Source organism: Dunckerocampus dactyliophorus, chromosome 5, assembly GCF_027744805.1.
Source record: "Dunckerocampus dactyliophorus isolate RoL2022-P2 chromosome 5, RoL_Ddac_1.1, whole genome shotgun sequence".
NCBI classification, from domain to species: domain Eukaryota; kingdom Metazoa; phylum Chordata; class Actinopteri; order Syngnathiformes; family Syngnathidae; genus Dunckerocampus; species Dunckerocampus dactyliophorus.
Window position 1 is genome coordinate 12,061,858 of NC_072823.1, and position 17,062 is coordinate 12,078,919.

The 17,062-nt window shown below is 39.6% G+C and overlaps 1 protein-coding gene across 4 annotated transcripts in view; it reads left to right on the top strand.

Moving 5' to 3' along the window:
• kiaa1549la (KIAA1549-like a) overlaps nucleotides 1-17,062 on the top strand; it is a 106,520-nt gene that overhangs the window by 26,482 nt on the left and 62,976 nt on the right. For all 4 annotated transcript variants that reach the window (XM_054775925.1, XM_054775926.1, XM_054775927.1 and 1 more), the window contains exon 2: nucleotides 13,378-14,022. In XM_054775925.1, coding sequence (XP_054631900.1) covers nucleotides 13,378-14,022 — 645 coding nt within the window. The remainder of the gene's footprint in view (nucleotides 1-13,377; nucleotides 14,023-17,062) is intronic.

Here is a 17,062-nt window from a genome sequence, read left to right on the forward strand (position 1 = left end):
CGGTCGACATATTGCTTACGTCGAGGGGTCACCAAAATGTGGAGATGTGATTCAGAACGAGACGGGAGTGGAGGATAATTTGTATCACCCTTATTCTCCACTGAGCAACAAGCAACAGCCACTTAACAACGTCTCAGTTGCTAACAACAATCACATGACCCAGAAACAGAAGTGTGACCTGCACATTCACAACTATGAAATAATAACGTAACATTCCGCTTTTTTTTGTTAAATTATTTATGTTATGACTTGCTTGAGCTACTTGATTCCATTTATTGGCATTTTGATTTTTTTTTTTCCCCCCTGTCCTGTCCAGCCTTTAAGGCAGATAGAATTGTAGATCTAAATGCCCTCAAGTGCTCAACAGATTTACTTGTCAGGGAAAAGTGTGAGATACCCTTCCCCTGACTGGAGCAGGAGGGGACAGAGAAGAAGAGAAAAGAGAACAGAGGGGGTGGTGCGGGGATAAGAGGGGGACAAAAAAAAGACAGAGACAAGGACAACAGCAGCAACAACAATAACAGAACAACAGAAACAAACAGCAAATGTCTGTGATGACTATAAAGACCCTGACAGAAAGGACAAAATAATATCAACAACCGCAACGACAATACTGCATTGAAGCAGTCACACATAATAGTAGTAATGAAATGACTAACTATGATAGTGATGAGAATGACAAGAACTGTAATGCACATCATTGTAAAAACTATAATCACTATAACTGATTTGTTTTTTTTAAAAAAAGCAAGGAAATATAAAAAGATATTTGTGTTGTGACTTGAGTCTGTGTAGGCTCTCAGTCGTACAGGAGTTGTCCATCGAGGAAAAGGCTTCTTGAGACGTCATCTGTACTTCTGTGTAGAAGGTGTCGGACGTTTCGCTCCTCATCCGAAGAGCTTCGTCAGCAAACTAATAAGTGCTGGTAGCTTAGGCCTATACCACTGCTCCGCCCAGGCTTAGTGTAACGAACCAATAGGAGGAGGGTGTTGGCACACCAATTCCGCCCACTCTTACTGTATCAAGGCCTAAGCTACCAGCACTTATTAGTTTGCTGACGAAGCTCTTCGGATGAGGAGCGAAACGTCCGACACCTTCTACACAGAAGTACAGATGACGTCTCAAGAAGCCTTTTCCTTGTTGTGACTTGAGTTGCACGATTAGCCACAGTAGACTGCACTGAGAACTGCATTTTATTTATTTATTTAGAAATAATTCAGTTATATTTTGCTATTTATTTTAAATACATATGTTCCACTTCCGGGCCGCACGTTGGTCTAGTGCAGGGGTCACCAACGTGGTGCCCGCGGGCACCAGGTAGCCCCCCACGACCACATGAGGTGCCCGCAAGCCTGCTTTTCATTCAGGTTTTCAGTTAATAATGAAAGAACAGCAGAAAGAAATGCGTTCTGAAATACAAAATGTGAGTTGTGGACGCCAGCATTTTGTTAATGTTCTGGTAAAACAAGCATATTCGCTTTGTTTGGGTTTAAAATAAGCTCTGAAAATAAATGTAGCTCTTGGCCATTTTCATTTTGTAAAAGTAGCTCTCACAAGGAAAAACGTTGGTGACCCCTGCTCTAGTGGCTAGCACGTTGGCCACACAGTCACAGTGTGGAGATCGGGAAGACCTGGGTTCGATTCTCCTTTGGGCATCTCTGTGTGGAGTTTGCATGTTCTGCCCGTGCGTGCGTGGGTTTTCTCCGGGTACTCCGGTTTCCTCCCACATTCAAAAAACATGGTTAGGTTAGGTTAATTGGCGACTCTAAATTGTCCATAGGTATGATTGTGAGTGTGAATGCTTGTTTGTCTATATGTGCCCTGTGATTGGCTGGTGTACACCGCCTGTCATCCCGGTACGCAACTATGGTGCATTCAAGGTCCGCTGAACAAAATGCAACATCTTGGCAAAAAACTTCAATGAAGCATAAAGACCTACAGTAGACATGTCAATATTATGACGTATGTATATATTATTACCATTTTCTGTCTATTTTTGTTGAAAAAAAATAATAATTCTGACCAAAAATCTGTGAATTTGTGGCAAATGCTGAATCACGAAAGTGTGGGGATCCACTGTAGCTGACCCAATTCACATACACATCTCTCTGATCCAGTCGACATATTTTAACACCAATTTACCACACTTAGTGTTCCTGGCCTGCATACTTCACATAGAAACAGGAGGATTTTCATCCCTAAATACCAGCGATAAGACAAACACACACCCTCACAGCATCCATATGAATGACAGCTTCGCTTTCAAGAAGAATGCTCCAATTAAATGACATTACATGAAAACAACACCAATTAGGTGGAGGAAGGATGGGGAGATCTTGGCCAAACTGAGTAGTGCCCTGGCAGCACACACTGAATCCTGACAATTAGAGAGCAGCATCATAAAGCCTTCGATGTTTCACTCACTGGCCACGTTCCAACCATAAAAAAGATCCCCGCTAAAACACATTATTTCTTTCCTGCAGTATAAAGGTTTTACACTTGCTATGAGAGGTGAAAGCCAGTGGGCCCAGATTTTGTTCAGAGCTGTTGCTGCCACTTCTCTTTCTAGAATAGCTCCGTCCTTTTTTTTTATACGAAAAACTACAGTGAGGCCCAGAAGTTTCTGGAAAGTAAGAGAGCTTTTGTGATTTTGCTAATAAACACCACCATTTGAAATAAAGCAATCGGGATGGAATTGAAGTGTAAACGTTCAGTCAGCCTTTGACAACAAAGGATTTGTAACCAAAGATATGCTTATATTTACAATAGCACTTACTATATAAATAGCTGAAAATACAATTGCAATAATCTTGCAGTTTCCTGTACCTTGCACACAACCTAATCACTGGCACATTTGTTTCTCTCAGCGTTCTATCTATCCTTCCTTGTCCAAAACATGTTTCAATTGCTTCATTTATGGTTGTTTCCAAATCTTCTGGAGTTCTGACAAATGTAATCTGCACTGTCAAGTTTTTCCAACAGATTTACTGATACACAAAGACTGCAAAACTCCTCAAAGATCCAAATGTAATTTCTTTAAGGTAACATGTTAGGGCAACGGTGTCCAAAGTGCGGCCCGGGGGCCATTTTTTGGCCTGCAGAACATGTACTAATAAATTTAAACCAAAACATTTTCATGGTTTCACTGTATCACAGTTTTTCAAACATATATTCATTAATAAACCGTTGGCGTTTCATGGTTCAATATGGCCTACTATTTGTCAAAAATATGCATAGAATTAAGCAAATTGTATGTATTTTCAAGCATGAAATTTGCTAAATGAAGGAAAATATAAACCATTAAGAAAACACATTCATATTGTGAATGTAGTATTCTATATTGGTCACTAGGTGTTTGATGTGACAAGCACCAGACTTGATCGCCGGAAAAACAGGCTTTTATTGCAGGCTTAAATGATCTCGCAGGCACAATAATTGTAACATAATAATAATAATCATAATAATAACACGGGCTACTGTTGCAGCCATAACCCAAGACAAGCTAAAACTCAACTCTGAACCCTCACTTCCTGTCTGCCATCCATTCTCCTCCTCTACTAGCACTGGAGCAAATGTAAACACACATGTCAGCTTATTTTCTCAAATTACATATACTATAGTGGGTAAAACGAATGTAAATGTGAATATATTGGTGCTATTTCACACTTTGTTAAAAAATGTATTCAACAAATTTAATGTCAAAAAATTATTTTGAAATGAAACTATTCAATTTTTAAAGAAGTAATCATATTCACTTTTCACAGTCGGGTCTGGAACCAATAAACTGCAATAAACAAGGGATTGCTGTAATTTTTAAAAACCTTTTTACAAAATGTTAAAATACATATAAGAGTTCCCCTTTGGAGGATGCAGCCCTTTGTGGAAAAATCTTGGACACTCTGTGTTAGGGTGTCATTAAATAAGGGACAAATCGGACATAAACTTGAGTCGCCTACAAAGCCTTTTAAACCGGAAAACAGAGAATGGCTGCATTAGTGCATAAAGTAGAAAGCGGACTATAGCGGATCTTTCATACACAGAGCCATGAGCCGAGATATGAAACGTCCATATGTTCTACCGCCAATATCTAAAGACCCAAAAAGGCTAGAAACAAACTTTACTTTCTGATGAAAGAAGACAGTCAAAATTTTCGTTAGATATTTTCAATGATTATGTAGTCCTAACAAAAATGCCCCAAAACTCTGGCAGTACGGAACTCTCTGCTCTGAACACGGCTGTCAGTCAATGGGTTAATTAATAAATTATGTTGTTTCGGTTGAATAGTTGAATAGTGCCTACTAGTAAAAACAAATGCGTATTTCAGCAAATGTTATGTATTTTTGTTATTTTATTATTTAAAAATAGCAAAATGAACTAAAATACAAGTGTTTAGCAAAACCCATTCATAAGGTGAATGTAGTATTCTACATTGGTCAGCAGGTGTCAGTAATTATTCGGTGAGACAAGCACCAGACTTGATGACCGGGAAAACAGGCTTTTATTGCAGGTTTAAATGATCTCACAACAGGCACAATAAAAATGAGATAATAATCATAATAATAACAAGAATCATAATAATAACACAGGCTCTGCTCCAGCCCTTACCCGCAGCAATGCAAAAACTCAACTCTGAACCGCCGACGTCACTTCCTGTCTTCCACACATCCGGAACACATTTACTGCAACACACACCTATCTTATTTATGTCTTAAATGGCTTATTTTCTATGATTGTGTGTACTATATTGGGTAATATGAATGTAAAGGTGACTGTATGGCTGTTATTTCATGTCGAGAGGGCTTTAATGATGTTAAAACCCGTATTTAGAAGATTGTAAACAGGTTTTCTACGCCATAACATGCATCGTTTAGCCATCTTCAGCGTAAATGCCTAAATATGCTTTTGAGGTTCTGTGAAAGTTTTCTGTAATTTTATTTTCTCATGCGAAGGCTGAGACTGAACGTGACTGAAGCAAGTATGGTGGGCTGGATTTGCATTTTCCTAACACGACTTCATAGTAAGGATCAAAAAATAAAACACGTCCATGTCGTCTCTCTGGCTCTGTAGGAGTGCATCTTTTTTGTCCCTGAAAATATTTGTTTGTGAGAGCCAACTGTCTTTCTCAGAGTATGTCCGCTGGCTTGATGTGTGTTGGAAGTGCAAGTACCAATTAAAAGTGTACGCGTGTGTGTGCGCGTTGTGTTTATGCTGCTAGACGGGCTGACCTACTGAGTGCCCCCAAGCTCGTCATATGACTGTGTTAGCCTGCCTGCGTGTGTTTATCTTAATTACTGCACAAATGCAAAGTGGATCTCCTTACCAACAATATCCTTCTTTACCAAGGTTATTTTATTTGTCTGTGTTTTAATGGTGGATCCTTTTTTTGGTAACATTCTCAAACAGTACTGTAAACACTCAACAACCACATTTCACATGAGGTGCACCTGCGCCATCTAATGAGCTTCAGTACAAGAGCTGTGTAATATATTATGGCGCTATGCATATTATTGCGGTCTAATTTGCACACAGCATTTTATTGTACAGAGTGGGGTTTGTAATATTTTGGTTTCCTCCTTACAGTAGCTACATGAAGGGGAGAAAATAAAAACATATCTATCTGTATAATACCATTGGCACAACCAGAACGGAGCATTATTACCGATGTGGAATTGATGTTATACAGTACATATACACTAGAACCTCAGTTAGCGTGTTTTATGCGTACATTGCGTACATTTTCCAGTTAGCAATATGGCATGAGTCCAACTGTGTTGTTGTATTTTTATCACAAATCCTTGTTAGCAGCTTGCAAATGCATGGAAACAGGAACCAGAAGTCAGTTCCGTCGCCCGTCTATGATGTCGTGACTCTGTAGTTCTAACACAATGACTCCACAGGTCTCAAAAATGTTAACACAGAACACGTTTTTATAGTTTTACAATTATGGTTTTACATGCGGAAAGCAATTCTAAATGCATATAAATGTCGAATGAAAGGGATAAATGAACATTTCATGTTGCTTGTACCATCACTCAAGATGTGATCTTTGACAAAGACACAATGTGACAGCAAGATCAACACGGACACCACCTTTGTGTTTCGCTATGAGTTTTTCCCTGAATTCAATAGCGTTTCTCACTTACTGGCAAGGTTTTTTGACTCTGTTTTGGGTTATTTTGCAGTCATGTGCAAAAGAAAGGCAGAGACTTGAGGTCAGAAACATTATTTAATTTAAGAAATAACTCATGGTAAAACACAAAGGTGGTGCCCTTGCTGATCTCGCTGGCACATTGTGTATTTGTCAACAATCACATCTTCAATGAAAGTAGAAGTAATCCTGCTAATGCTGCTTCTAAAAGACGCCCAAAATCTTGTGCTCCTAATGGATAGGTGTGGCTTTCACATAAGAGACTCTGCTCAGTGCTGCGCTCCTTAACTGTGGCGACACACAAGATCCCCCGAAAAAAATTGTCGGTTGCCTAAGGGGTTAAATACAGCTCACTTTCCAGTGTGCATACAATGCTACATTGAGCAGCCAGGACAGAGACGTATACCGCTTTAGATGCTCACTATGCTGAAGTCTCATGAGGCATGGTGGTGTCTCGCGAGATTTGCAGAACTCTTAAAAGCTATTGATTCAAGATTTAAGCATTTTTGTCATTGTATTTGCATACACCGAGATTAGATGTGCGAAAAAAACAAAGGTGCTTGAAATGATGCCGCTGCTGGGGCTTCTTCACCACTGCTGTGGTGTTGTCAGACAGCATCTGCACTGTTCTTCCTGAAGTCCAGTACAGTCGTCCCTCGTTTATTGCGGTCAATTGGTTCCAGACCCGACCGTGATAAGTGAATTTCCGAGAAGTAGGATTCAATATTAATAAATAACTTGTTTATGACTTTCTAAATATGGGTTTTAACATTATTACTACCCCGTAGACATGAAATAACACCCCAGTAGTCACTTTTACACTCCTATCATTTTTTGTTTACATCACATTGCGCAGGCTAAGGGATCACTGCAGGGACATGACAGACGGTCTCCACTAGCTTAGTTTCAAGGGAAGAAGGACAAAGAAGCCAAAAATGTATCACTTCCACACAGAATGAGAGGAGAACCTTTTTTTCCGCCATGGCATATCGGCCTCAGCCATGGCATGTTCGTTCGTCAGTCTCCATGCAGTGTAAAAGCTAATGTCTCATTACATTATTGATGCCTAGTGACCAGAATACTACGTATAACGTATCTTTCAATATTGTTTTTTTTACTAATAATAGGCTACAGTCAACCACGGAAAACAGCGATCGTGTATTAATTACTTTTTTAAAAATATACGATATAGTGAAGGAGTGAAATTCAAACCACGATATAGGATGACTGTATTATTTCCTTTGTTTTTGTGGTGTTCAGTGTGAGGTTGGTTGCTGAACGCCATGCCGATAATTCACAATAGACTGACTCATCTCCACCTGATCACTGCTATTTTAGATAGCCATTGCTATATTTCATGGGGTTACGAAAACGAAATGTTCAACCTCCAATTTACTGTGTGAATTGAGAAGAAAATAACTTTCTTGGTGAAGGGACAGGGTAATTTGTGTACGTCATGGGTACGTAGCTGGCCTGTGGGAGTCAAATACTTATTTTATTTCAGCAAATACGCGATAATTCCTAACCTTTGTTTCATGTTTTTTTCTGAATTTGATGTTGATATTCTGTCCCTCTCTGTTGAAATAAACGTACATTAAAAATGATGGACTATCTTTTTGATAAACGTCCAAAATCAGCAGTCAATTGAAAAACGATTTCCCCATTGGTTCCTCGGTGTGAGGGCAAACTACTGAGCCCACAAACTTCACTCATCAAACAGAACCGCCTGCAGGCTGCATGAGCGCTGGAGCTGACTGGAACTCTTAGCATTGCTTTATAAAACCTCTACTTTAGTCATCTCTCATGTGGAAATCTGGAAAAGTATTTAAAATGGAAGCAGCCTTACATGTTGTCAGTGTCCGTTTCTCTTATTGTAGCTGACTATGCTTATCATTTAACACTCATTTTTTTCATACTTTCCAATTTATTAATTTCAACATCCATCATATTTTCTATGCTGCTTATTTTCTGGAGCCTATCTCAGCTGACTTCGGGTGGACAGGTCGGGAGCCAATCGCAGGGCACATATAGACGTCATTCACGCTCACTTTCATACCTACGAACAATTTAGAGTCGCCAATTCGCCTAACGTGCATGTTATTGGGTTGTGGGAGGAAACCGGAGTACCCGGAGAAAACCCAAACATGCAAACTCCACACAGAGATGCCCAAGCAGAGATTCGAACCCAGGTCTTCTTGATCTCCTGGCTGTGTGGCCAACATGCTAACCACTAGGCCACGGTGCAGCCTTAATTTCATCATGTCTATATCAAATTAAACTTCTTAGGCTTGTTATAAACTGTGTAGTGCTACTGTGTGTATTTGTTTTGATAAAATAATGATATCACACCGCGTTTACCCCAGCTCCCTGTTGTTACATAATACATGGTGGACAGGATGTCCATCACAGAAGCACAGTACTGCTTCCTTTTTTGTCTATGGTAATGGTCACCTTGGTGACAGCATCCCTACGGTTGCTGTGGAAACCCAGCAGCAGCAGTAGCACTGCTGTCAAATTGAATGTGGTACTGATTACTTGTATCTCATATAGTTTAAAAAAAAAAAAGATCTCTCTCTAGAACTCGCTCTCTTTGAATTTTCATACATTTTCTACAAAGTTGTTAAATATTATGGTGAGTTTTGAAAAGTGAAAATCTCTGTGTTTTTGCTCCCATTCATCCACCATCCAGCAGTTTATTCACCAAATAATATTTGCCAATGCCTTATTCTAGAAAGCTTCTTGCTGTCACCTCCATCTTTCAATGAGATGGTGATAGCAAGAACCTTTTTTGTCATGTGTCCACACACAATGCACATGCCCACTGGTGGGCTGCAGGGGACACTTATTCAAAAACTGTCTTTTTCCATATGCATGAGTCTCGAGGCTTGAACGTTGCATCAGTCACCACAGTAAATGTAAACACAGTAAAGCACTGGTCATGCTTGTAAGTGCAAAAAAAAAGTCCTCAGAACCAAGATTTGGAAATAATTTTGTGCTTGTGTCTTTTATAGTCGGTATATTCATTTTCCGCGTTTATGGCCAAAAGAAATGCGGTGCAGAAAAAGAATTATATGTGCATTTTTTCCTCTCCTGGGAGGCTCTTGCAGGTAAAAAAAAAATGCGGGGACAACAACTAACAACAACTAAGGAGCTTTGTAATTGTTGACATTTCCAAGCGTTGTAGTGTGACGGCAAGAAGATCAATCATGTGTCCGCTAAATTAGACATCATGAATCGTTGGTTATATTTGAACATGGGAGTACGTCATTTGGAGTAAGATTTTGGCTCTGAATCAATAATATTAGGATGCACATTTAGTTTTTATCAGAATGTATAATTTTTTTCCCATTTTTCCTGTTAGGGAAATGTCCAATCACATGAATGGTTTTGGGTTTGTTTTTGTGGAGGATGCCCTTCCTGATGCAACCCTGGCCAGGAGTCGAGTCTGTGCCCTATATCATGAAAGGCAGAAGCATGTACCACTACGGCACCAGGGATCTTTTATCACAATGCACCAGTGTTTTGTGAAAATAAGTTCTATGATGAGTGTGACGATCCATGAGGTCCGGTGCAGAGCATGATAACAAAGACTGCAGGACAGTGGAGCGAATAACATCAATGCCAAGAATGATTTTACTGGCACTGATGATCAATGGCTACCAGAAAAATAGAGGATTAAAAAATGCTAACAGGAGTGACGGTGGAGCGAGGACGCTGAGGGAGCTGTGAGATCACATGGCCTCATCCTGTGTTGGCCATTCCCCAACAGATTTAGCCCCGTGCGATTTAGCCCACCAGAAGCATTCTGACGCCTTCATTCATCAATTTAATGAGTGATTACGTTTACAATCAGCAGTCTGTCATTATGAAATGTACAAAATGAAAGTAGTTTGTGTAAGGCAATCAAATTATTAGACGTGTTCTGCTGTTAAATAAAGTTCTTTTAAAGCTGCACACAATTATGTAGTAATTTATAAGGTATCAAGGCAAGCAAACATCTGCACACAAACACTGAATATGAAGATAAGACGTAAGGAAGACGGAAAGACTTTTTGCAAAATAATGACGGACGTTGTAGCTGCTACTAATCATTTATGTCGATGTGTAATTATCAGTGTGATGGTGGATTTGGCAGCTGGGCCTTCAGTGAGGACTTGACCAGTCAGAATTTATGTTGGCAGACACTGTGAGAGGCAGTATTGTTAAAAAAATTATGATAAAAATTGAATTGTTAATAATATTGTCATACGTTGCCATTTACCCTGATAGGATTTTGTCCCTTGTGCCGTTGTTACCCACTACGCCAAGCAGCCGCTTAAAAAACAAACTCTTACATTACAAGTGCTAGGTTACAAGGCTATATGTCAGTCCCTTATTGGCTGAAGTGCAGAATTAATAGTTCCAGTGTGTAGTTGAACAATTCCAGATCCCTGTTTTTGTCTTATCGACTTATCGACTTATAAAAATTAAAACAAAACGTTATACATATATTTAAAGACAAATGTTTGTGTTTTTATTAGTTCTTAGTGTCAATATTCTAGCTTTTTCTCATTACAAACTCTGGCTTCTTGGCCCTGGCGCTGGTCAGGGGCTAGGTTGCATTGTGGAGGTGTTTATGCAGACTTCAGACTGTCAGATCAAAACACGCAGTTGTTCGGACTTATCTGCGCTCTTAATCACTGAATACTAGTTGGCAAATGTAACTAAACAGATTCCATCCCTCGCCTTCATTTTATCTGAGCTGCAAAATGAGCACCAGTTGGCAGAGTGCCATTTGTCACGCTTCCTCCCCAACTGGCCTACCTACAGTGGCACACACGTGTCATACAACGCAGGGCTAAAGCCATGGCTTTAGTCTTGGCACCACTGCCATAGGAGAGCAAGTATGAATGGTTGGAAGCTTGTTGTGGCCTGGCTTTTACAGCTTCCATCAGCAGATGGGCAATGATGTCAGCTGACAAGAATTTACAGTCAATTCCTGTGTTGTAACGGCTCACAGAAGTCAACAGTGCAAGTTACACTACTGTTTTGTTCCATGTGTGCTGCATATAGTGTATGGAGGCACAAAATGCATAGCTTATTTTTATCGACATTGACGATGGCTTATTTTTCTTCATTTTACGGAAAATGTCCCTAATTTTCCATCGCAAATGTTCACAGGTATGGTCTTGATAACGCAAAAAAAAAAAGTGAATAAAGTGGACAGCAGCACAGCAGTCAACTGTCACAAACATTATGTAATAAAACATATTTCTGCTGAACTCTGCAGACCTGGTTTTAATCAGAAACAGACTATATTGATATGTGCTGCTGGTGCATAAGAGATCACATTACGGTATATGACATGATGTATCTTTTGCCCCACCCGATGTGCTGTCCAGTACTAAAGCAGGTCAAGCCCTCACTGAACCTCTCATCCATTCCTTAACCCAAGCACCCTGTCCATATTTGTTCTCAGTGGAGGTTCTTCTTTCCTAGCATGTCACAGGTTGGTTGCTGGGTCGCATATGTTGCGCTCAGTCAGAGCAGTTGGTAAACAGTTGGGGGAGAAAGGCACAGCTAACATTCCTGCATATGCTATAATCTTTCTATCTATCCTGTCACCCACCGCTGCCTTCAGCCGTTGCCTGTCCAATCGTTCATTCAAACAAGCAAACACAGCAAAATGTTCTTTAGTTATACCACAACATGGATATTCTGAGTTAATTTGATGAGAAAAGTGTTTTTGTATGCTATGAAATACACACCAGGCTCCTCAGTTTGATTACAATAGGAGTTCGAATTAATGATCAATGCAATTATTAAGTGTTTTTGTATTTTGGCCTTTTCGCTTCAGTTTTATAATGTGCAGGACATCCCACCTTGTCAATAACATTGAGCAGTGATGTTATGTTACTCATATATTTCTACATAGTAATGGAGAAAATAAATGAATGTGATTTGTTCCTACCTCATATTCTCAGGAAAATATGCAAATGTATCTTTATATAAAAAAAAAATTCTGGTGGGGCACAAACCACTTTAGACTTTAAATTTAGACTGTAGTGTACATTTGTATGCGTGTATCACAAGTGTGTTTATTTAAGACCACGACACAAAACACATACACTAAGTGTCGATATGCTATCAAGTTCAGCGCCGTAAATCAACATGCCTGTTCAGACTGTGTTTGTGCGACCACTCGCAGGTACAAATTATAGATTGCCACATGCCAGTCAGTCACACTCACCATGCTGTTTCCTTGGCAACTGGAAGCTGCCACAGAGAGGTCAGGGAGGGCTGGCTGATACACAAACAATGTCAGACAGACACTAAGAGCTCCAAAATCAGTACCGTTACGGTTATAGCAAAAAACAAATTCTGTTGCATTAATTTTGCATTTAAATAATCACATAAATGGCTAATGAATGAAAAACGTTGTGCCGGTTTCAAATTCAAAACTTCTATATTTTAATAAAATCCATCTACTATGAGATACTTGGGATGACTTTACAAAACTTAAAATCAGTGTGTATTTTATCAGACAGTATCACTTTTAATAAGATATTGCATTGAGTTCATCTCTTAAAATGAGTATGAAGCATTGGAGTTATGAAGAGAATGCTCAGTGAGTGGAAGTGTATTTCGGGTCTGCGGTTGTTACTGTAAAACTCTCTATTTCCCAGATAGAAAGATAGGTTTGCGTCTCTGGGGGGAGAAAGTGACACCTAAATCTTCTTGGGTTTGATACACTACCCCAGCCTGAGTGGTTCTGCATGTTCCTAGACAATGAATCCAGCATGAACAACACAACACATCAGATTAGCATCTATGCAATTACAAGCAACTGTGTGTGTGTGTGTGTGTGTGTGTGTGTGGGTGTGGGTGTGGGCATGCATGTGTGTGTTTTTGCATCAGTATAATGCAGTCACTCTGAGACATCTAAATTAATTCCCTATGCTTTATCCTCCAAAACCTACATGGCCTACTTTAGATATTATTATTACATTTTCTCCACAGTAGCAGTTGTACAGCTTGTAGAAACATGCATGCATGCTATTTGTGTTTTTGTGTCCTGAAGCCTGCTTGTGTAAATATATTTTTACAAAAAACTACACGTATTTTTACAGCTGCAGTGATTAAAACAACCGTGTTCTTGTCAAACTTTCAATTTCCTATTCATCTAACATTTATCAATACATTAAATGTGCAGACAACTCATTTCCCTTCCTTTTCTGTGTTTCCTTCAGCTGAGGCCGATTATCATGACTTGACAAGGCTGTCTGTCTTGCCAAGTTTGCCCTCGCGCCTCCCAGCCACCTTGGCGATTGGGACCAATGACAAAGACACAACAAAAGGGACTGACCCGAGTCAAGTGTTAGCTGAGAATAGAACATCAGAGTGGAAAGAATCAGAAGGTGGAGCGGCTGCTGGAAGAGACAGCAAAGTCATATCAGACCCTGGAACCACAACAAGAACCGAGGCTAAAGGGAAGCTGGTGGAACCAAAGTCGCCAAGTTCACACAGGGACCTGGCTCTCTGGTCTGGTCAGAAGAGGTTGCAGGCGGTTGGAAAGGACCAAGGAGGGCAGGAATCCTCCTCATCCGTCTTTACAATGGAGGCAGAGACACCAAACCCACCAGCAGGGACAAAGCCTTTAGGACTGCTGTCTAAGGCTGCTTGGACTAAAATATCCTCTTCATCGTCATCATCATCCAAAACCTCTTCCTCTTCAAGCTCTACACGAAAAACTTTACCTTCACCATCCACGTCTTCATCCTCCACGCCAGCCATTAATGGTGGCATACAGGCAGTGAGGTTCAACACTGTCTCTGTAATTGATGTCAGCAACAGCTCTAAGAACTCCTCGGACAGCAACAGCAGCATGACTTTAGGTAAGTTTGAGATGAAGGAATTTATTAAACTAGATTTCACTCAGCATAACGCCGACCAATCAATTCAATCAAAGTGCGTCTGATTTGTTTGACTGACAAATGATGACATGCAAGGCAACACAGTGTAACCTTGGTAGCATTGTTAATTTGTTCCAGAAGGTCCGACTTTAGCTGAAACCGAATACGTTTTTTCCACAAGGAATAATGTTCCAGAAAGCCAAAAATGCTAACACAAAACATTTTTATAATTTTACAATTATAGTTTTACATGCAGAAAACAGTTCGAAATGCATATGCTGTTATTTCCGGTGTATAAGCCGCTACTACTGCGGCTTAAACAGCGGTGCAGCTAATATGTGGCTATGTTCTAATCTCGTGACATCTCCTTGACTTCAGAACTACTACTAATCGTTTAAATACTGTGCCGCTTGCGAGTCAGTGAGGAAATGGTATTTCTTTCTTTGGCAGGAGTCAATAACGAGCTATAAGTGAACTCACGACGTGCTTGCCAGCCAATTGGAAATGGCAGCAGGTCATTACTTCATAAAACAGTCTGAATGTTGTAAGATGACAATTACAACCAAAAAAAAAAGCTAAAATCATCACACAGCAACTTAACATTCAAAAGGCAGCTAAGAAATTAACAATACAAGTCCTAAAATAAAAAAAATTTGAAAAAAACAACTATTTCAACCACTTCCCATCATGCATTTCGTCCCAGCAAAGCATTGGACATGGCTGCCTGCCTTTGTCCACCAGAGGGAGCCAGAGGAGCCCAGAGGGAGGCTCCTCCCTCTCCCTTTCCCTCTGCAGCCATGTCCAATGAAATGCTTTGATGGGAAGCCGTTAAAATAGTTTTTGTTTTTTATTTTAAACTTTTATTGGAACTTGTATATTTCTTAGCTACATTTTCATTTTGAGTGTTAAGTTGCTGTGTGATGATATTAGTGTTCTTTGCAAGATGACACCGTCAGTCAGACTGTTATTATATTGAGTAATGACCTCCTGCGATTTCCAAAGGGTCGACAAACTCGTTGTGAGTTTTTTCATAGCTCATGGTTGGCTCCTGTCAAATAAAGAGCTGCCTCATCCTCACGGACTCAATGCGTGCCACAATATGCCATTTTATGGCGTGGCCATGTGTGGCTTATAGTCCGTGGCGGCTTATATATATACAAAACTGTTTTCCGCTCTAAATTTAGTGGGTGCAGATTAAACACTGGTGTGCTTTATACACCGGAAATTGCGGTAAATACGTATAAATGATGAAGGAAAGGGATAAATGAACATTTGAGGTTACTACCTTCGTTGAACACGTGATTCTTGACATGACTGTTCCCAAAGACGCAATGTGGCAGCAAGACATGACTCGTCAGTGAAGGTAAAAGTAAGCTTATATGTTCATTTATCCATTGAATTCATCATTCATCATTTATATACCTTCATATGCATTTTCAAATGTTATGCATGCAAAACTATATAAACGTTTTTTTATGTGAACATTTTTGAGAATGAGAGCCATACAATTATGCATCTATACAATGAAACAACATTTTCAGAAAAATATATTCTCAAATAAACCGAAACCATTGATGACATTATATATGGCCGACATCGCTAACTTTCGTTCCCGTTGCCATTTTGTTAACAAGCTAAGGACACTAACAGGACGTTTGTGATAAAAATACATTGAAAGTTGGACGCATGAAGTGTGTTAATAAAGCAACAAGACGGGTGCCATATTGTACACTAATCGAAAAATGTACACAAACAGAAAACAGGCTAACTGAAGCGTTCGCTAACTGATGTTCCAATTTTCTACTTTACTCAAGCCCTGTTGGTGCAGGTCCATCTGCTGGAACTGAATGATGACTACACCACTTACAGCCAATGCAAGCGGATTGTAACAATTACTGAAAATAAATTATTGGCCGGCACCCAGGTTCTTCTTCACCACATTTGGTTTCCTTCCACACGGACTGGGTTATGTCGTTTTTGTGTAATCCAGCTATCGAGTAGACTTTTAGAAGGTTATCACGCCATAACCTCTCTCTCTTACCCTCATACGTTCATGCTCGGCAAATTAACAGCTTCATTTCCATACTGTGGCGAGATGGCACATTGATTTTAAAGTTTTATATTTGAATAAGTTTTGTCCTCATTTGTTACTTTATGTTGATGGGTTGCAGTATTAACAGAACTCTAATCTGTGTTTGTGACTGCTTAATATCCGATTAGCCCAATTTTTCACAGTTGAGGAAATCATGAAACGGATAGAATGGCATTAAGGATGTGCTCACACTTGTCATGTTTGGTTTGGTTAAAATGAACTCTGTTACGTTTGCTTGTTTTCGTGATGCCAGACAGTTGACATTGCAGTTTTTTAAAGGTGTGGGACCATAATAGCCATCAGCGCAACCTACAGTAAATGCTCTCTACAAGTCTAGAAAGCTGTTTATCCCAAATCATCTCGAAGTTGTATATAAACTTTTGAGATTTCTGACTTGTGACTGCAGTGTGACACAGTATGATTTCAAAGTAAATTCACGCACATCAAACAACCTCTGTGCTGTACACAGATTAGCATTCACTTGATTTTATTATACAGGCACTTAACAAGGTACTGCACAGAATAACACCTCAGTCACAATAAAAGGTGACCTTGTTGGGTCTCTCCATCATCTTCTTTCACTCCCATTGGCATGCATCTCATGTTTACAGATACAGTATAATAAATAATTAATAGTTATATTACAATTACCCTGTGGTTCACACTTCAAAATCTGATTTCAATGTGTCAAAATGGTTCCAATATTTGCTCACACTGCATGTTGATAAGCACACGTTGAACTTACCTGTTCCTCTGTGCTTGCTGTAAGTGAGTTTAAGTTGCATTGCTTTATATGTTCAGGTGAAGAATGTACACACATAAGCGCACATTCCCATGTTTGTACAGATCAGAACTATTTTAATTATTCATCATTGATTTTAACAGTAGTTTTTGTCTTAAGATCATGGAGCTGTCACATTAAACTGAGGC